Source organism: Lycium ferocissimum, chromosome 4 (genome assembly GCF_029784015.1).
Source record: "Lycium ferocissimum isolate CSIRO_LF1 chromosome 4, AGI_CSIRO_Lferr_CH_V1, whole genome shotgun sequence".
NCBI classification, from domain to species: domain Eukaryota; kingdom Viridiplantae; phylum Streptophyta; class Magnoliopsida; order Solanales; family Solanaceae; genus Lycium; species Lycium ferocissimum.
The window spans coordinates 32,616,685-32,638,938 of NC_081345.1; the positions used below are offsets into that span (position 1 = coordinate 32,616,685).

At 32.1% G+C, this 22,254-nt stretch overlaps 1 protein-coding gene across 2 annotated transcripts; it reads right to left on the bottom strand.

Moving 5' to 3' along the window:
• Positions 1 to 9,242: 9,242 nt before the first annotated feature.
• LOC132052357 (agamous-like MADS-box protein AGL8 homolog) lies at positions 9,243 to 20,485 on the bottom strand. Of its 2 annotated transcripts, XM_059443861.1 has the most exons (8): positions 20,136 to 20,482; positions 14,770 to 14,848; positions 14,556 to 14,620; positions 14,353 to 14,452; positions 14,224 to 14,265; positions 10,704 to 10,745; positions 10,478 to 10,590; positions 9,243 to 9,509 (listed from the first exon to the last, which is right to left on the bottom strand). In XM_059443861.1, the coding sequence occupies exons 1-8, from the start codon at positions 20,318 to 20,320 to the stop codon at positions 9,395 to 9,397; spliced, it is 741 nt and encodes a 246-aa protein (XP_059299844.1). In that variant the 5' UTR covers positions 20,321 to 20,482; the 3' UTR covers positions 9,243 to 9,394. The 2 variants fall into 2 exon arrangements, with proteins under 2 accessions (XP_059299844.1, XP_059299845.1); XM_059443862.1 differs by lacking the exon at positions 10,704 to 10,745 and having other exon boundaries at positions 20,136 to 20,485.
• Positions 20,486 to 22,254: the final 1,769 nt, after the last annotated feature.

Below are 22,254 nucleotides of genomic sequence, written 5' to 3' on the forward strand. Positions count from 1 at the left end.
TCAAGATCAGTAAAGCTGGGGAGTTGTAATAGCGCTTTCAGTTTCATAGCATTAAAATATTGTTGTCAGGCCCATTTGTTTTAAGGATTCAAATAGTATACACTTACAGCAAAAAACTTTTATATTATCAATATAATTTAATGCAAAAAACTTTTATATTTTCAATATAATTTAACCTGCTATAGCATATCCCTTACCATTTGGCCTTTGTTCTACAATTTCAATCTATGTTCAATAAATAACAACAACAACAACATACCCAGTAGAATCTCATAAGTAGAGTTTTGGGAGGGTAAAGTGTACGCAGATTTTACCTCTACCTTTGGAAGGTAGAAAGGTTGTTTCCGATAGACTCTCGAGTTAGGATAAAGCTAAAAACAAAGCAGGTCAAAAAGGGAAAAGGAACACTAACTACGCCAAAATAGAGTTTCTTAAAATTAATTATTTTGACCTTGACCTGATTAAGTAATTTTTTTTTTTTTTTTTTTTGCACTATAAATGCATAGAGTTTAAACTTTTATCATATAAATATTTGAATGTAGGAAAGCCAGCAGAGACCATTCATTTGTCATTCTAGAAATATGAATGCAGGAAAGCTAAGGCGGCAGGAAAGCCAAACCAGCACAGACCAACTACGCCTCTCCCCACTCGTTGAAATATTTCTTGGTAGGTCCAAGTTATCCTTAATTCTAAGCCTTGTGTATCACTTCACTTGGTTTTTTTCCTTTTTATTTATATAACTGATGGTTGTCCTGATCAGCTCGCGCACCTCGACTAATTCTATTGACTATTTGCACCTCTCACCAGCATAGGTGTCTGATAACTCTATTTAGAAGCAGGGCCACCACTCGAGTTACGGTTCAGCAAAACCTAGTAACTTTGGCTCAAACAATGTATTTGTATTTAAAAATTTATTCAATATGTACAAATCATCCTTCCAAAATTCAGAAAGTAAAAAAATTGTGATCCAAACTCATTAAATCAAAAATTCTGGCTCCCCCTTTAACTCTGTTCACCAAAACTTGAACAAATCATAACCAAAAGAAACCATTTAATACTTTTATCTCCGTTGAAATTTAAATCTTAAACCTCATAGTTCTCCGCTCGCTCCAATTAACCACAGAAAATTAGTCGAAACCACAGTAAAAGTTGATTTTTCGCTTGAATTATTTGTAGGAAGTTAGGATCATTTCTTAGCAAAAGAAGTTTTTCTTGCCATTCTACCCTTTCTTTTGCAAGGAAAAAAGATTATAAAATTTTAGTTATTTGGATGTTGGGATATAGACAGATCAAAGATTTATAACTCCTAATATATATATATATAACATCTCTAAAATTACTGCATGATGAGTGACTGAGTTCGAGCTTAAACATTGGATCCCCTTTGTGTTGATTGCGGAGGGTAAGTGGGATGGATTAAACAATTTAGGGTAAACGTATGAAAGATTTATTCTTTGGATAAAATTATATTATTATAAGATCAAAATTTGGATTGGTTTGTTTAGAATCACTGGCAGCCATTTCGGAACAAAAATAAAATTTATTGTAACTACGGGTGTGAGGCTCACACAACTAGTATCAATTATTTGAGGTTTATTTTCTTTAAAGTGAAGCCAAAATTTATGGACCCAAAAATATAAGATTTGATTCATCAACTTGTGAAACAAAAGAAAATCTCACACTATTGAAAAATAATAAAAAAATTAGATATTTTAAATTTTCAGAATGTACTTCCACAGCCATTTTTTAAATCGTAGGATCCATTTTTGTGGATCCCTACGTACGAAATATGGTTAAATACGTATGATTTCTGAAAGTTTTGTCCCTTCCAAGGGAAAGTCAACTTTATTGGCTAATAATGAGTATTAATTCCCTACGTGTCAAGAATTTATAGCTTAATTATATTCCATGTTGCTCTCTCCGTACACTTTTACTTATTCATTTTTTATTATGCACACCTCTTAAAAAATAATAATAAATAAAGTGCATAATTTATCAATATATCCATATTAATTGGTGCATATTTTTATTGAATTTGAAAAAATTATTTAAAGTGAGAATTTAATACTATGAATAAAACAGGAAAAAAGATATTGTCTTGTCTTGATATGCTAAAAATGGTAAGTAAAAATAAAAATTTATTTTTAAAATATTAGATAAATAAAAGTGAACGAAGGGAGTATATTTTAAGCCGTTAATTGCTTGGGTATCTATCAAAAGCCATAACCCATTATTTCAATTCATGAATTGCATGCATTTCTCCGTCTCCTGTGTGTCGTCTAATCTTGCCCTTGTCCCTTTTAGTTTTTTTTTTTTTTGGAGGGGGGAGGGGTAAATAAATTCGCCAAAAGTTGGTGGTATATCAGACTCAATATCATCCAATTCATAACTTACTTTTTGATTCCAACTTGGAATTCTAGAAGAGAACCCACTCTTCGTGTAAATCACTTTTTAAGGAGTAATTAATAAAGGGTCTACCAAACTGATGACGACCTTTACAAGTTGCTTAAAAATGAATTATGTTATTCTCAGTCCAAATAAAAATTAGAAATTATAATGTGGGGTGGAGGAGGGGATAAATGACGATTCTGTACCAGCAAGAAATGTGTCAATTATTAATATTATATATAAGGGAAATCTCTAAGGGGTCGTTTGGTGCATGGTATAAGCTGGGATATCCCAGCACTAATTTTTTGTACCATATTTAGTAGAAGGTATAAATTTATCCTGGGATAAATTTATATCTTGTACCAAACAAAGTATAAAATGCATCTCATGATATAAGTGATATCCCAAAGATATCCATTTCTATCCGGGACTATTTTATACCATTTAGAAGATGGTATAAAATAGTCCCAAGATATGGGATAAATTAGTCCCGGGATTATAATCTCGGGATTTTTGGCCATGCACCAAACGACCACTAAGGGAAATCTCCAATAGAGTCCGGAACCAAAGTGACCCAAAAAAAAAACCTTTTGAACCAAAATACCCAACAACAAAAAAAAGTGACAAAAGTACCTTTATCGCAGTAAATTACTACGCTAAAGGACTTAACCGTAACGGTGCAGTTAAGTCCTTTAATGTAGTAAAATACTGCGTTATAGAAACAGTACCAAAAAAAATTGGCCAACTTTATTTTTTGCAACACTTTGTGTTTTTTTCATACTTTGACCAACGATTAGTTGTGTGTCAAGACTCCGAAACGTCAATATTTTATATAGAATCTGATATTTTTTCTGCGTACAATAATGGAGGCTCAATACATCAAGGATACGTAAACGTTCGGATCGTTATTTTAGGGGTTGAAAAGGTGCCCGAAGTAAGTTTTGTTTGAAAACTTTAGGTTTAAGCGTTCTATATACATAAACGTCCATTTTTGTTTGAAGACTTGTTGTCATTAGCTTAAAGTTTTTTATTTTTAGGGTTTAGATTTAAGTGTGTTATTTTTTAATGCGTAACTTTATTTCGAATATACGCTGTTTTTTGCACTCGGACATCCGATTTACGCGTCTTTTTTTTTTTGCAACATATTCAAAATAAAGTTACGCATTAAAAAATAACACACTTAAGGAACACTTAGTGTTTTTTTCATAAAAAGATCGCAACATATTTTAATAAATCTTTTCTTTGCAACACTTAGTGTTTTTTTCATACTTTGACCAACGATTAGTCGTGTGTCAAGACTCCGAAACGTCAATATTTTATATAGAACCTAATATTTTTTTGTGCGTACTATAATGTAGGCTCAATACATCAAGGATACGTAAACGTTCGGATCGTCATTTTAGGGGTTGAAAAGGTACCGGAAGTAAGTTTTGTTTGGAAACTTTAGGTTTAAGTGTGTTATTTTTTAAGCGTGTTATTTTTTAATCAAGACATAACTTTATTGTGAATATAAATCTAATTCTAAAAAATATAGGGTGAAAAACTAGTTATAAAGTGGTCAAACTTTAGATGGTCATAACTTTGCTCTGGAATGTCCGTTTTACCCGATTTTTTTTTTGATCTAGTGTATTTTTTCGAGATCTACGCTGACAAACTGCAAGGCGGTTTGGCCGAGCCAATTTTTAAAAAAACACCATTTATCCTATTTAATTTCAATTTTCCCCCAAATTGCCGTGAAGTTTTTAGTTTTCTTTATTTATAATATGATGATACGCAATAGATTTCAACGTAAAAGTCCCGGGACAATGTAGCTGTGAATGTCAATTTCACTTTTTTGGTTTCAATTTTCAAAAATAAAGCTGACTAATTTTTCGACATATAAAGTTGACTAAAATAACCTTATAAAAATAGAACACTTAAATCTAAAGTTTCCAAACAAAACTTACTTCGGGTACCTTTTCAACCCCTAAAACGGCGATCCGAACGTTTACGTATCATTGATGTATTGAGCCTACATTATTGTACGTAGAAAAAAATATGAGGTTCTATATAAAATATTGACGTTTCAGAGTCTTGACACACTACTAATCGTTGGTCAAAGTATGAAAAAAACATTAAGTGTTGCAAAGAAAAGATTTATTAAAATAAGATGTTGCGATCTTTTTATGGAAAAAAAAACACTAAGTGTTCCTTAAGTGTGTTATTTTTAATGTGTAGCTTTATTTCGAATATATTGCAACAAAAAAAAAATCTCGTAAATCGGATGTCCGAGCGCAAAAAATTGCGTATATTTGAAATAAAGTTACGCTTTAAAAAATAACACACTTAAATCTAAACCCTAAAAATAAAAAACTTTAAGCTAATGACAACAAGTCTTCAAACAAAAATGGACGTCTATGTATATAGAACACTTAAAGTTTTCAAACAAAACTTACTTCGGGCACCTTTTCAACCCCTAAAATGACGATTCAAACGTTTACGTATCCTTGATGTATTGAGCCTACATTATTGTACGCAGAAAAAATATCAGGTTCTATATAAAATATTGACATTTCGGAGTCTTGACACACGACTAATCATTGGTCAAAGTATAGAAAAAAACACTAAGTGTCGCAAAAAATAAAGTTGGCCAATTTTTTTTTTTTTGATACTGTTTCTATAACTCAGTATTTTAGTGCGTTAAAGGACTTAACTGCGACGTTACGATTAAGTCCTTTACCGCAGTAATTTACTGCGCTAAAGGTACCTTTGTCATTTTTTCTTTTGTTGGGGTATTTTGGTTCAAAAGGTTTTTCTTGGGATCATTTTGGCTCCGGACTCAACTTTTGTAGTCCTCACATGAATTTTTTTGTCCATATTGACCTTGATTGATGCTTTAATTACATTGCAAGTTCTCACCTATTTTGGTAAATTTGAATAACTATATGGGCTTTTTAATGCTACAATGAGTGATGGTATGGAAAAGGTGATAGTGACACTAAAAAAAATCTATTTATTTAACCAAAATTTAAAATTGATCCAAAAGTTTGTTGTCTTTCTTTTATGTGGAAATGATTATTAAACTTGTTTCAAATTAACTTTTTTCCTATAAAATTTATTATGGACAAGCAAAAAAATTATCGTAACATTCTCTTTCTACCTTAGTATATGCTTAATTATTAAATTAAAAATTATTTTTTATATATAGCTAAATATTTGAAAAAAGTAATTAAAAAATACAGTTTAGCTCTCCAAATAATTAAAATGCTAAATAATTGCAAACGAGAGTGAATTTTTTGGATATTAGAATACTTTACAAAAGAGGAGATAATCAACGTTTTATATAATTTAGGACAAATTGTTAGTTAAACATGAAATACTAAAACTAAATACACATTTAAGAAATTACAATATAAATTTCTTTACAAATAAACTAAATTAAGAAAAAATAAAAAATGCATTATTTCTTAACATGCTTTTGTTAAGGAAAGGAAAGATTAAAGTAAGAAAAACAAATAATTTCATTAACTTTTCAATTTCTTTTGTACAATTTAATTGGAAGGAACATCTATAAAAGCATTTCGTCATATCAAGACTTTTATTTATTTGATTCTAAATGCTATCTCTATTGATAAGTTAACTTCATTGATGTCATCATACAACAATTTTTAGCATTAAATATTTTTTATATTACTTGAATACCGTAAATATTTTATTTTTCTAAAAATGGGTTAGCCAATATAAGTTTAACTGAGAAAAAAATAATTAAGTAATCTAACATAAGGTAAAACTTAATTTGAATCATTAAAGACTTTGACCCCTAAAATTTGAGTATAATAAAAAGGATAAGAATATTGGTGCATGCATTTGTCTGTAAAAATGAAGTCTAATATTCTTTGTGAAAAATGTTATTTTCTAACTTACAAATACTTTATATAATTTAATGTTTTAAAGACATTGAGAAATTTGTCGAACTGCCTTTACAACTAATATAGTGTTACAAAAACAAAACAAAAAGTAAGAGCAACAAAAAAATATGCAAAAAAAGCTGTAAATATAAATTCTAATGTAATTTGAGCCCGGATTTAGCACGAGCCAAATGACACTAGTTATAGTAACAATTTAATTTCCCTTTCAGAGAGTCAAATGTCCACATGGAAAACAAAGGAAACATCCGAAGTCCAAGTAGTTTTTGGAATTAAGCCCATCGATCGACTGCTAGGACGCAATGTCCTTAATTATCAATTCATCAATCATCATAATCCCAAAAGTCAAATATTTGGAAAAATATGTAGTACGGCCATGGAAAATTCCTGCTGCCCATTCATGGTTTTTGATTTGACCACTTACAACCATTTAAAAATGAACTTCATTTTTTGTAGTACCAATCAAGAAGAGTCCAGAACTTAAATGACCCAATAAAAAATGAATTGAACCAAAATACCTCATGAAAAAAAAAAAGTTACCAAAGTACCTTTAACACATATTTTTTATGCGTTATGTAAAAATATGTTAACGTTGCCCGTTTACATCCGTTACCCAAACTTTTAAAAAAAAATTTAAAAAAAGAATTTTTTTTTACATAACGCAGCATTTTGCTGCGCTATGCTGAGTAGCTAAGAGAGATTTAATTTATGATGATAAGGGTTTATGGGTTGATACAAGTCCTATTCATGTTGAGCTTGATGATGATACAGCCCTAGGTGATGGTAAATCTAGACAAATTTAACCAACTTCTACTTCTACTCTAACTTTCACTTTTTTAGTTTTACTTCTAATATCCTATAAAATTTTGTTAAATTTAATATTCTAAATATTAGTTAAAGTTTTAAATGTTACTACAGTCTTATCCAACATTGAAATACATTTTCAAGAAAAAATTTAATTTTCAAAGGGCATAAAAGGCGATCAACATTTTGAGGATATTTTTGTAGTTCAATATTTAGCGTTTCAACATTCATGTTAATTAATTTTAGAAATTTTTATAAAATAAAAGAAAGTAAGACACTTAAATTCGTGTTGTGGGGATATTATTTTTCTTAAGCATAAGCTAAATCTTATATATAAGTATATATTTTTAAAATAATTATAATTATTTTCTATAAAAGAAAGCAATACACTTAAATTGATACCGAAGAGATATTGTTGTTCCTAAGCATAAGCTAGGTATTCTATTTTTGTTTTCTTAGAAATGATTCTTAAATAATAAATGTTCTTGAAAATAGTAATTTTGATTAAAATGTAGTTATTGAAGATAGATAGGGGTAAGATAGTAAAATACATCTTTTATTTATAATTTTTTAAGGGGCGTGTAAAAGGAAAAGTAACAATTAATATGGGACAGAGGGAATATATATTTTACCATAATATTCATATTTATTGGTGTAAGTCTCAATAGCCTTGGAAAATGATTTGAAAATGAGTAATTAATGTGAAGGGTAAAATTAAGAATAACAACAAAAATTTCTTTCTCTTAATATGTTAACATGGACAAGTAAAAGTGAACGGAGGCAGTGACTTTTATCCTCCTTTTCCTTCTTTGTCAATACGTTTGAAGAGAGGACGAACAATAGCAATGCAAATTTGTACCAAAAGTTATATATATTGAACACTTTAACCAACTATTTTTTAATCTCACTTGGACATATGTCATAATACTGAATATTTATTCCCTTTCATAGTACTGAGTATTTATTTTCTTCTCGTGTATGCACGTATACACTTCAATTTTAATTCTTCTACCCATATTTATTCCCTCCGTGCACTTTTACTTGTGCACTTTTGACTTTTCACGTTCTCTAAGAATTAATAAATGAATATCCATAATTATAGTCATTTCTAAGAAAACAAAAATAGAATACCTAGCTTATGCTTAGGAACAACAATATCTCTTCGTATCAATTTAAGCGTATTACTTTCTTTTATGTAAAATAATTATAATTATTTTAAAAATATATACTTATATATAAGATTTAGCTTATGCTTAAGAAAAATAATATCCCCACAACACGAATTTAAGTGTCTTACTTTCTTTTTATTTTATAAAATTTCTAAAATTAATTAACATGAATGTTGAAACGCTAAATATTGAACTACAAAAATATCCTCAAAATGTTGATCGCCTTTTATGCCCTTTGAAAATTAAATTTTTTCTGAAAATGTATTTCAATGTTGGATAAGACTGTAGTAACATTTAAAACTTTAACTAATATTTAGAATATTAAATTTAACAAAATTTTATAGGATATTAGAAGTAAAACTAAAAAAGTGAAAGTTAGAGTAGAAGTAGAAGTTGGTTAGATTTGTCTAGATTTACCATCACCTAGGGCTGTATCATCATCAAGCTCAACATGAATACGACTTGTATCAACCCATAAACCCTTATCATCATATATTAAATCTCTCTTAGCACTCAAAGATAGCGCAAAATAAAATGTTATGTAAAAAAAAATCTTTTTTTTTTAATTTTTTTAAAAGCTCGGGTAACGGATGTAAACGGGCAACGTTAACACATTTTTACATGACGCATAAAAAATATGCGTTAAAGGTACTTTGATAACTTTTTTTTTCAGGGGGTATTTTAGTTCAATTCGTTTTTTATTGGGTCATTTAGGTTCCGGACTCCAATCAAGAAAAGATGCCAAAGAAAAGGCAAGTCTTTTTGCTTGCTTCTCTGACATTCTTGCTAATTAATTTACTATATTTTATTCTAGAACAAGAGTTTATGGATAAGTTAAAGGATACATGACAAATTGACAACCTATAACCAACCAAAGCATCATTTGAAGAAAGAATATCCATCAATCATTCAAGCATATATCTTCTACAAGGAGATCATTCATTCAGAATATTTGGTTAAATCAAGGCAAAGCTCATACAGTAAAGTTCATTTTAACATATAATAATGTTTTACAGCAATCCATCTATAATATATATATTGTATAAATATAAATTAGAGATAGAGTTGACATATATGAACGTTTAGACAATACGTAGCTTGATAATGACCATCAATTTTTTCCACAGTTTAGCCATTAAGGTGGCGAAGCATCCATTGTGGCATCCCAGTACTAGTAGGTTGCTGCTGTGAATTAGCTCCTTCTACTTCTCCATTGTCTACTCCCGCACTCTGGTATGCTTCCCTGCATTTTGCATTTTAAAATCAAAGGCAAATGGGGTTTATATACAATGGGTTAAACATAATCCAATAATTTTGACACAACATAAATATATAATGAAAAACCACCAAAATTTTCAATAAATAATACTCCTCCGGATAAAAAAGAGTGTCCACTTAGCCATTTGCACACCCTTTAGGAAAATACTTACTGCTACACAAAAATAGATAATTTGACTAAAATGCTCTTAATTAAATAGGTATTGGGATTTGATCACTTAACACTTAATAAGGGTATATCTGAAAAAGTAAGGTTAATTCTTTTTTGATTTAATAAGTGGACACTCTTTTTTAACCAAAAAATTAAAGGCTAAGTGGACACTCTTTTTAATCCGAATAGAGTAAATCCTAACCTGTAATTTCAAAGTAATATGATTATAGTGCTAAGAACATTAAATTTTGGATCTACTTATGTGGTACTCAGATCACATACTTTAGTGTTCCCACGAAAGCTATCCCCACCAAATATGCATCTTCATTTTGATAAACGAGAAATAGAATTCCCAAGGTCCAGCGGTGCAAAGTCCGAAAATCGGTAGATAATGGGTGTATCCCTTTATACTTCTTCACTTAAAGATAAATAGATAAATTTTTTGTCTGCTGTAGAATTTAAATTCATGAAAATTCGTAGCCCAAACATCATGTGTTGTGCTCTTACTATTAGACCGAAGCCCTGAGGCCACATGCATCAATTTTTTCTGGAGTACTTTATGTTACTTTTTATTTTTACTCTATCATTGTAATTTGTCCGATTAGAACAGCTAATTACAGAAATCAGTGTATAAAATTTAAAATCTTGATTAGGTGATTGTCATTTGAAGGTTTTCTCATTTCATGATCTTCTTTTTATGCTGCTCCTTGCCTAGCCAATAGCATTAATATATATACCGAAAGTAAAATAAAGAGGGAAAGAGATTGGGGGACTATATATACCCAAGGTGAGGAGAGTCCAATTGCTGCTGCAAAACAAATGAAGATGAGTTGATTTCATGGTTCTGCTGATCCCACTGATTTTGCTGGGCCAGCTCTTTCTCCCTTTCCTTCACCTGTTTAAATGAATTCAACATTTAGAAAAGTCCAATTCATAAGCATTTCTATTGGAGAGTTTGTAATTTGCAGGGAGAAGTAGATGCATTTTGGGGATAAATAATGTAATAACCTTCTTGGAAAGCTGGTTGTTTTGCTCCTGCAATGCTTTGTCCTGCATACCGTGCAAATTAAAGAAAGTTACAGAAATAATTTAGTGGTACTATATATCATGCAATATCAAATTTTTCTTTTTCTGCTTCCAAGAAAAGATATTGTTGATCATAACTTGTTTGATACTATGGGTGTGTTTGGCATGATGGATGATGGTTTCCCCGAAAAATGTGTTTCTGGAAATAAGTTATTTTCTTACTTATTTCTTGTGTTAGTGTTACACCTCGAAGTTTCGTACGTTAAGATTTGTCGTATGTTAGTTGATCTAGTCTTGGACTGGGATTACCTTTAAGGCTACATGACACTAAGCATGTTCATGTTATGTATGTGAAGGTTTAAGTTTATGCTTAGCAAGTATTGGAAGGATTAGAGGTTAAAACGAATCAAAGAAAGCAAGTTTTTCGGAAGGGCATTTTGACACCCCATTTGATGGACCGCAAAATAATTGACGGCCCGTCAAATGGTGGATCCTCCACCGTGAAATGGTCACAGAAAGGTGTGGCTAGTTGGGCTGTTTGACGGTCCATTTGACGGACCGCAAAATGTTTGACGGCCCATCAAAGTGGCCGTCAAAGTATGTCGGCGGGATTTCAAGTGAAGCTTTATATTTCGTTTTTCCCCATTTGGATTCATCATTCCCCATTTCAGACCCTAGGGCTCTCTAAAACCCTCTCCTCAAGTTCATATGCTAATCAAGGTCAAACCCAAGAGGATCAAGAGATTCAAGTGCAAGAAAGCTTACTAGGGTTTGTAGAGTTCAAGAATTCCTTTGGTGTTGAAGTTGGAGGTTTCACTCTAGTAGAATAATTTGATCCAAGGCTTGTTCTTGTGTGATTAAGGTAAGTTTTTACATCTATTGCATGTTGTTAAGGTTGTTTGATTGTTATACAATTTGGTTGAAGGAGGAAAATGAAAAAAAGAGTTCAAATATGAATTGAGGATATTTTGAGCTATGAATTCACTTGAGTTATAATTTTTTGGCATATTATGAGTATAATCTTGTTATGAGCGGTAATAATGAAGATAAGGAAGTGTTGTATACAAGTGTATGTGGAGTTGTGTTGAAATTGTTGTTATAGGTTGATTATGAAAAGGAATTTTGGGCGTTGAATGGAGTATAACTTGAATGAAGTCTCTTAATTATGGTATTGTTAATAATGTTATTGTTGATTGGGAGTTGTTTTGGAATTGGGTAGAAATGGATGAAATAGGGGAAATGCTGCCCAATTTTCGCTAGCTCACAAATTACTCTAGTTTGAACATTAAGTGTGTTTTTAAGACTCAACCTTAGTATGAATCCTCTTGAATATAGATTTGCGGGCTTGAGAGGAGAACGTTAAGTAGTTAAGAAAACGTAAAGGTATGTTAAGGCTAATCCTTTTCTTCTTAAGGCATGATTCTATTGTTGTGGACCTATACATGATATTCATAATGTCTTCCATGATGACTCCATTCCTAGAAGTGCTAAAGCTCATCGTTCTTGATACTCTCATGATATCATTGATCTCATTGCTGCTGCTTTTACTTATGTATTCCTATATGTATATATATATATATATATATATATAGCCATGTTGGGACACCGAGCCTATATGGCCGGGTATGATATTTATTGCGTGCACACCACTGCAGTTGGGTATGGACAACACCGAGCCTTGTTATGGCAAGGAACGAGTGACACCGAGCCTATACGGCCAGGTATGGTATTATTATTATTATTCTATGTATATGTATGAAACGTTTCCTTTAGAGAAAGGTTAAGTATGCATGACAGTCTTCCTAAGAGGTATGGCAAGGTATAAAAGGGTTCTCTTTATCTTATGTTATCTTCATATTTCCATCATGTTACTTTTCATGCCTTACATACTCAGTACATTGTTCGTACTGACGTCCTTTTGTTTGTGGACGCTGCGTTCATGCCCGCAGGTAGACAGGGAGACAAACCAGACCTTTAGGCTGCTTCATCAGAGATTGCATAGAAGTGCTCCATTTAATCCGGAGTTGCAATAGTTGGTATTATTCTTTTGTGTACATACATGGGCATGGCAGGGTCCTGTCCCGTCTTTATGATATTACATACTCTTTGTAGAGGCTCGTAGACAGATGTATATAGCTAGGTATCCCGTAGCCTTATCGGTTCACATTTTGTATATCATTTTAATGGCCTTGTCGGCCTATACATATGGGCATAATTAATGATGTTTATATAATGTGCCTACGCTTGATGGAACTTATGTCATTTGGTTCATGGTAATTATGAGTTAGCCATGTGACTCACCTAGATGTGATTATGAGAGTATGCTAGTAGGTGCTCGGTAGGGTAGTTCCGGGTGCCCGTCATGGCCCTTCGGTTGGATCGTGACAGTTAGATAAATAAGCAAAAAAATATTGAGCCAAGAGCATTGAAATATACTCCTAGAAAAAACTATGGGGGTGGGAAGGTAAGGTCGGGGTCAGATGCAGGAGGCAAGAGGAGTGAGGAGGAGACAATTAGTGTAGAATGTCAGTTATGGAACTTGTTTTTCATACTTTCACTAGTCGAAAATCATTTTCTTACTCCATATGTCACCATTTATGTGACACTTTTCGTTTTTCGAGACTCGAATTATATAAACTTTGACCAATAGTTTTAAAAGTATTTTTCAATCATATTGACACGAGAAGAAATGTAGCCTATAGACTTTTGTTATAATTTTTTAATATCTAAACTTTAGTTTCAAAATATTAAGCTGATCTAAATTGGGAAGCAAAAAGTGCCACATAAATTGGCACGGATGAAGTAAATTTGAAGAAACTTATTTTCCTAAAGAAAATATTTTTCGAAACACTACATTTCGACTGGGAGTAGCATCGGTGGAGGACAAGATGCGGAAAGAGAGGCTGAGATGGTTCGGGCATGTGAAGAGAAGATGCGTGGATGCCCCAGTGTGAAGGTGTGAGAGGTTGGCTATAGATGGCTTTAGGAGAGGTAGAGGTAAGTCGAAGTATTGGGGAGAGGTGATAAGACAGGACATGGCATAGTTCCAGCTTACCGAGGACATGACCTTAGATAGGAGGTTGTGGAGGTCTCAAATCAAAGGTAGAAGACTAGTAGGTAGTAGAGTGCTGTCTCGTTAGTAGTTGTAGTATTACTCATGTAATTACTTGTCCTTCGATGTTTGTTATTATCTATTATTTCTTGTACTTCTTGTAGTTACTGTTCCTTTTTTCATATGCTTTAAACATGACTTCTTCACTTTCATTATTTCTTTTTCTACTTGTTTGGAGTTGCTTTTCTTGAGCCGAGGGTCTATTGGAAACAGCCTCTCTATCTCTCAAAGTAGAGGTAAGGTCTGCGTACACTCTACCCTCCCCCGACCCCATTTGTGGGACTATACTGATTACTGGGTATTTTGTTGTTGTAGTAGTATTACACTTAAGTTTAAGTTGGTAGCCACAAATCACAATCAATTAAGTTCACTTAAGAGGCAAGTTCTCACCTTTTTTTGAAGCACAGAAATGGACTCATGCATCAATTGGTTCTACAAGAAATTAAAGACATCAGCTAGAGGGTTTCTGAAAGAAAATCCACATTATACATATATATATATATCATGTTGTCTAAATACCTTTCTTGAGCGAATGTGTTTAAGAGCAGAATCAAGCTGGTGCTCCACATTATGAAGTTCTTTCATACTTAATGAGTCCAAGTCTTCTCCCATATAATGCCTGCAATAGTCCAAATAATAGACCAAACAAAATTTTAGGAAATGTTTATACAAAGGGGAATATTCTATATTTCACGTAAAATTCTTTAATGTGTGGTGTGTACTTTTGGTTTCTTTGCAAAACCTCAAGTCTGGCCTTGAGTTTTGCATGTTCCAGAGTCCAGCTTCCCTGCACCGAAATAATTTATGTAGTCCTCAAAATGAAAATTGAAGCCCTCTCTGAAGAAATGAGATTAAGTTCTATACACCGACAGTGATAGAGAGTAATTATACGTTAAATTTAGAAAAAATTAGGATCAGAGATTTAATAAGGCATACCGGGGAGGTAGGATCAGTGGGAACAAGCTGCCTCTCAGCATATGAGTATCTTTCATATCTTTCAAGGACCCTCTCCATGCTGATACATAGTATGACAAGAGAGTGGTTATATTCAGGATGGGAGCTAATTTTTTGTAATCAAACAACCACTTAATTAAACTTTGCTCAAATGACACAAGAAGCCACTAGAATGATTAAAGGAGAACTCCAATATAAATAATATATATATTTGGACAAATTAACTTAATCAAATTTCACCGCTTAATCATTTTCTTCCGATAATTTATTTAATGTACTAATTGTTGACAATCAACTTTTGTAACTTTTAACTTCTTAAAGTTGATTTTGGACAATTTGACTTGAACTCAACAACAACAAAAACACACCTAGTGAGTCCCACAATGTGGGGTCTGGGGAGGGTAGATTGTACGCAAACCTTACCCCTACCTTAGGTACGGAGGCTGTTTTCCGGAAGACCCTCGGCTCAAGAAAAAGCATAGGAAGGATTAGACATGGGTAAACAATTCAAAGCAATTATGAAAATGAAAACAACAAAAGTGAATAAGCCATGATAAACCATTCTGTGCAAACAGATACTCGCAGAAATCAAGGGACAAGAAACTAAAGATCAATGCAACTACTCGCAAGAAAGGATAAACGCGACTACCTATTAGCCTTCTACCCTGATCTAAGTCCTCCATACCCTCATATCTAAGGTCATGTCCTCGGTAAGCTGAAGATGCGCCATGTCCTGTCTAATCACCTCTCCCCAATACTTCTTCGGCCTACCTCTACCTCTTCTGAAACCATCCATAACCAGCCTCTCGCACCTCCGCACTGGTGCATTTGTGTCTCTCCGCATCACATGCCCAAACCATCTCAGCCTCGCTTCCCGCATCTTGTCCTCCACCGAGGCTACTCCTACCTTGTCTCGGATAACTTCATTCCTAATCCTATCGCTCCTAGTGTTCCCACACATCCATCGCAGCATTCTCATTTCCGCCACTTTCATCTTCTGAACGTGAGAGCCAACACTCCGCCCCATACAACATAGTCGGCGTAACCACCACTTTGTAGAACTTGCCTTTGAGTTTTGGTGGCACCTAATTTGACTTGAACTCCTTAAAACTTAATCATAGTTCTGATCAACCTTTTGCTCAGATTAATGGCATAGTAGAAACTTAAATCTTCTTAAATTATTTATCCTCCCTCTTACTTAAAACTTAATTATTTTTTATTCCTCCCACTAGTACTAGCCTAGACACTCAACCCTCACCCTCTGTCTGGCCTCTTCTCATGTCTCTTTTTCATTTTTCTTTAATCCTTCTTATATTATTCTCCATATCCAACAAAGTAAGCAGCCAAGTGTTAATTAGAAAGAAGGAAAAAGAAATGAAAAGGGAAGAATGAAAAGAAAAAGACTAGATTGGTATTCTATTCCACGCTACACAGATCCTTGTGACACAATTAGAATGCTAGAAAACTAAAAAGTAGGGAAAAATGGGTACACTTGTACGAAAGAAGATATTTTTCATGAAAAATTGGTAATTTTCTTTTATTTATTTCCTGATGTTTAATAAGTCAGCAAAAGATAATGGGGGTGAACATTGAACAAGTCCTGATAATTGAATTCATTCATCACTCTGTCAGCATCACAGATCATTATCGGATGATATGCCTTTCAAACCTTCTAGTCTAAATTTGCGTGAAGCATGAGAATATGAGTATCATGAGTCATGACTTTCAAAAGGGCCAAAATAAAGTGCATGAAATATCTATTCGACCTTTACGTTATTTTTAAAAAATTTGGTGTTCGAGCTAACTTTGACCGCACATTGATTATTTCATCAAATATTTGTTATCTCCCATCAGTATGAGTATCTGGTAACTCTTTCTAATTAGATTTAGGCGCTGGGCATTATGTTTTCTAATTATTCAGATTCATTTCAATTTAGTACTTGTTAGTAGATTTGGCAATCAGGCTTAAATTAGGAATAAGGCCATGAATATTTTTTTGATTTATTTTTCTGGTTTAGGGTTTAGAAAAGGAGGCTCGGGGTACATTTCATAATTTTAAAAAGTTTGGAGGTTTAAAATTATACACTTAAGTCCCTTTCACTTGTCCTAAAATATACAAAAGCCCCTCTCTCTTTTAAGTCCCTTTCACTTTCCTGCTTTGTATGCTCTCAAGCTTCCAACCGACTCTTCCTCTCCTCCAAGCTCGGAAACTGTCTAGTTGTCATCCCCATGTATTTGTTTAATTTTGCAACTCTGTCAAAGCATTTTGAGCTCCATATTGCCCTGAAAGTTGTTTTTTTGATCTCAATCAAATGCTAGTGTTCATAAAGTTGTGGTTTTTCTTTCAAAATTTTGGAAGTTTAGCATGTTTTTATTGGGTCGAAATATGTGTTATTTCTGCTTATTTTGCTTGTTTCGATTGTGTTTTTTTTGCTTTTTTGCAAATTCATCATGGTCTATTACTAGACTCTTGATCGATTATTCTTGTTTTTATATCGTGGTTGATCAACATTACTCTATTGTTTGTATGTAGGTCATAAAAAATGGTTAGAAGTAGAGGATGAGGAGGAAAGATAATGATCTGTTCTACTCATATGGTTCAAACCCGTTCTAGTGTTAATCCTAATGATAAAAATTAAAAATAAAAAAGAGGTGAAGAAATTAGACGAGATGGAAAAAGAAAAAGAACTATAAAAATTGACAATAAGGCCTACTCAGACCCCGTGGAGCAGAATGATGAGTATAGTGTGGATGGTGATGAAGGGAATAGAGTTGAGGGTGGTGGTTATGTTTTTGAGGATGGTTCAAAGGAGTGTGATGAAGATGTCGATCCCTTGTCCTTGTCATATGGTGCAAAGACAATTGAAGACAATTGATGTGGAGAAGTATGATTTGATTAATTGACTAGATGATTATGAAGTCTTTCCAGGAAAACTTTCTGTTAGGTCTAGCTAGGCAGACGTTGTGCTAAGTCATATATTATAATGACCAAAATCAGAATTTATCAATAATTGAGAGGTCAAAAGTGTTTTTAACCCTATTCCTAATAAATACTATTATTATTTCGTCTCGAAATTATAATGATGGGATTTAATACAAGGATTAATTAATAAATTATTTAGTGCATATACTTTTAATGGTAGATGTTTAATTCATTGAACTAACAATAAGATATATGGGATATAGAGTATTTTTGGAATTAGCTGATTGTAAATAACCGACAAGCATAAATTCTTAAGTACTTAAATAATTTTATAATTAAATAACTATGTGTTCGGATAAAAGTGTTGAAACGGATAATAAACACTTGATATGTTTGGTAAAAAGTGTTGATAAATTGTTCTTTTGATAAAATAACTAAAGCACTCTTGATATTTTTACAAAAATATATTAAATTGAAAGTATCTTTGTAACAAAAAGGAGACAGATACAGAAAACAGTAAAAGATGTTTCGAGACATTAGAAAAAATATTAAGGATAAAATAGTACAAAATTTTATCAAATTAAAATTGTTTATAAGTTGAAAATCATAAGTTGGAGGTGACCAACTTATGGCATTTGGGCTTTAGCTTATAAGCACTTTAGGTGTTCCTGAAACGTGTAGAAAAGCTAAAAAGTGCTTATAAACCAGTTTGATCAGCTGCTTCTTCAATACCTTCATAATATAAAAGACGTGTTTGATCTAAACATGATAAACTGAGATAAACTCTTATTCTTAATTTTAACTTTATTTTTCTTTAAATCTTGGAAGAAAAAATTTGGAGAAGAACGAATGTGTGTTCTCGATATTTTATCCCGAGATTACTAATGATTTCGAAATGGTGAAATCTAATGTGGCAAAATATATATATATATATATATATAATTGAGGAATAAATAGTCCCAGAATTAATAACTTGGTCCGAAAGTAAAAAAATTCTACCAGAGGTAAAATCAAATAATTCCACAATTTATTTCGATATTATAATTCTTTTATCCCATCAGCCCTTCGATATACTTTGCCCTTTGGTTCAATAATATCTCTCCATCATCTATAAAAATCTAATCCTGTAAGTCTGGCTAGTTGCAGCTATATGAATCATATCCTCACATTAAATAAAGTCTGTATAGTGGAGCTATATACGATATCACCAAACTTGCTTAAATTAAATACGTATTCAACATTCAATCATATCCATAAAGGCCTGCTCAAAGCACCGGCAGTCCACACATATGCCTCGCCTATTTTGGGTAATAATATGTCCGTACTTCTATTTTGGCAACTATCCGCCCACAAAATTAAAAAAACAATAATAAATGTATAAAACTGGTCCACTGTGGACCGCGAGATTGTAGACTTGATCAGTGTCTACGAAAAGACATTTGCATGGAACAGAACATCTGAAGCATACTTTTTACTACTGTGCTTCTGAGTAAAACACTGATTAGTTTCTCTGCTTAATGGTTTGTTTGTAACTAAAAAAATGTTTAACTCCATTTTAAAATCAACTAAACCATGCTCTAAAATTAGCATATGCTCCTATGTGTAAACAATATTTTATACTATCAGATAATCAAAATGATATGTACAAGTAAGTCTCGAGATCTTAAAATAAGACATCTTCTTACTGTAAGAGGTGAAAAAAATCTGACGGTGTAAATAGTATTTGTACTGAAAATATATATATATATATATATATTCCTAAAAGCATAGAACCATAATAGGTGGTGGATTCGAGGAGGAATCATCAAGTAAAAGCTAGATCCTACATATATTATATTATATAAACATAACACCAAGAAGTGAATAATAAGTAGTAATAAATAGTAAGTCAATCATAAAAATTGAAAGGAGAACAGGAAAAAGAGCATTTTATATGCTTTTCCAGCACGTGCTTTTCTTCTTATTTGACACGAAGATTACGTGATCTGTTAGTCAACAGGTGGAATAATTTTAAAAAAAAAAAAAAAAACTAGAAAAACACTACTGGATCTGTAATATTGAGTCTGCAAAAGAAATTTTATAGGTTTCTGCATGAGCTAAAAAATTGACTGCTCCACACACAGCAAAATAATAGGAGTTTAAATAAACAAAGAAAGGAAACTACTGCTCAAGATTGAAAGTAATTTACTTGGTGTCAAGCAGTAATAGGTCCACATATATATAACACATAAAATCTTACAATACAAACAAAACAACCAAAATTCAAACACGGAGGATACAAAAAGTCAAAAGTAAATGGGCTTAGAAAAAAGGAAGAACAAACAAGAGAGAACTGTTCCAAAAGCTAATTAATTAAAGATCAAGAATGTAAGAGTAATGTATAAAGCATATTAAGGAGGGGAATTAAGGAGAAAGGAGTAAGTACCAAGAATCAGTAGCATATTCAAAGAGCTTGCCTTTAGTAGAAAAAACAATCAAACCAACCTCAGCATCACAAAGCACAGAGATCTCATTAGCTTTCTTCAACAAACCAGATCGACGTTTAGAGAAAGTCACTTGTCGATTAATTTTGTTCTCTATTCTCTTCAGCTGCACTCTTCCTCTCCCCATTTTGGGTATAATTTAATTAATTTTCCTACTGCTATAATAAGCTAAGGGATAATATATAAATATTGTATTCCACTAGTACTCAAATAGAGAAAGAAAAGAAGGGGTGCAGAATAGAGAATGATGGTATCTTTCTCTCTTTGGTAATATCGGAATGATTATAATGTAAAATTTTGTTGTGAAGTGGAAATATCCCAGATGGGAGGAGAGATGTTGGAGTGGTATTTGAAAAACCAGGTGGGTTTCATCAAATGTGTTGTCGATTTTTGATTGGTTGGAGAGCACATGTTTTTTGCAACACTGGACAATGACCGCGAGTCTAGGTGACGCGAGAGTACGGACTATGGTAACAATCCTATAATAGTTCAATTTATATATATATATACACACACATATTAAAAAAACTTAAAACTTTTATATTTATATAGTATATTGGTATAAACTACTTTTATTTGATTAGTATAATTAATTTGTTAGCCTCTCTGTGTCAATTTATGTGATACTTATATTTGACTGAGCACTTAGGGGTCGTTTGGTAGGATACATTAGAGAAAATAATGCATGTATTAACTTTGTGTATTACTAATATCTTGTTTGGTATTCTTTTTCAACCTATGTATAACTAATGCAAGTATCAATTATACACCCTATTTAATGGTATTATCCTTTGTATAACTAATACATAGCAAACAATGGTATTAGCAATACAATGGTTATTTTTAATACATGTATAAGCATGGTTAAAGACACAACTGCCCTTGAAATCCCTCACATAGTATAGTATAGAGGGTATTTTTGTAAACTACTGTGCCAATTTTTTTAGAGATTATGCAATGCATGTTATTTCTAATACATCAAATCAAACAGTGGATACACTACAAGAAAGTATAGATATTGCAATAGCTCTTTTGGCAACAAAAATAATATAGTTGGCAAAAGTCAATATTTGACAACAACTTAGTTTTATTGTTGGCATATATGATGAATCTTTTAAAAATAAACTTTTTTTTTATTGCCAAAAATTTAATGTTGTTGCCATATAGTATTGACTATTGTTGCAAAAAGTATTTTTGACAGCTAAGAAAAAAAGTTGTTGCACGTCGTTGTAATAACAGCCGTTGAGAAAAGTGTATACAACAACCAAAAAAAAAAAATTGTTGCCAAAAGTACTTTTTGCAACAATAACCTATCTATGGCAACAAAAAAAAAAATTGTTGCCAAATATCTTCTTTCTTGTAGTGATAAGAAATAATCTCAAAGATAACCAATCTTGGCATTATTAATACACCCTATTCAAAGATTATTCTTATACACCCTAACAAACGACCCCTTAAATATATAAAAAGGACTTTTAAGACTTTGGTCTAAAACAATTCATAGACCCAACTCGTTTCATTAAAGTTAAATAAAAATTTAGAGTTGAATTGTTTCTATAAAAATAAGTATAATTTTCTTGGGGACAATACTAAAAAGAAAAGTGTGACATAAAAATTGGGATTGGGGGAATGTAATAGATTGTATGTCTTATATTTATGTATTCCATTCTATTTTTATGAGTTATATGAACTTATTTTTATGTTGTCAATGTAGTTTAATTTATGGTAATAGATTTTTTGTGTTACTTTTGTCTAACTAATTTCAATTATCATGAATAATTATTTATTACTATCTTCTGATCTGATGATATAAGATTCTTTTATCTCGTTAGTATTAGAGACGTAAAAGCTAACTAATTCATTGGCTGGTGGTAGCCCTGGTGTGTATGACCAAAGGTTTTACCCAAAAAAGAAAAAAAACAGAAGTATGACCAAAGGGATTAAATAGTTGTGGGATCCAACTGGATATTCACTCGCTTACTTACCAAGTACTACTATTTGAACTTTTTCACTTCGAGCCTGTTTGGCTGGGCTTAAAAAAAGCGAACATTTAAATTTAAA

Bases quoted from the DNA above. Each gene is read 5' to 3' on its own strand.
- LOC132052357 (XM_059443861.1), bottom strand. From the start codon at position 20,320: ATGGGGAGAGGAAGAGTGCAGCTGAAGAGAATAGAGAACAAAATTAAT. The intron at 14,621-14,769 runs GTATGCCTTATT...ATTTCGGTGCAG, and splicing joins CCACTGATCCTACCTCCCCG to GGAAGCTGGACTCTGGAACA. The intron at 14,266-14,352 runs GTATTTAGACAA...AATTTCTTGTAG, and splicing joins AACACATTCGCTCAAGAAAG to AACCAATTGATGCATGAGTC.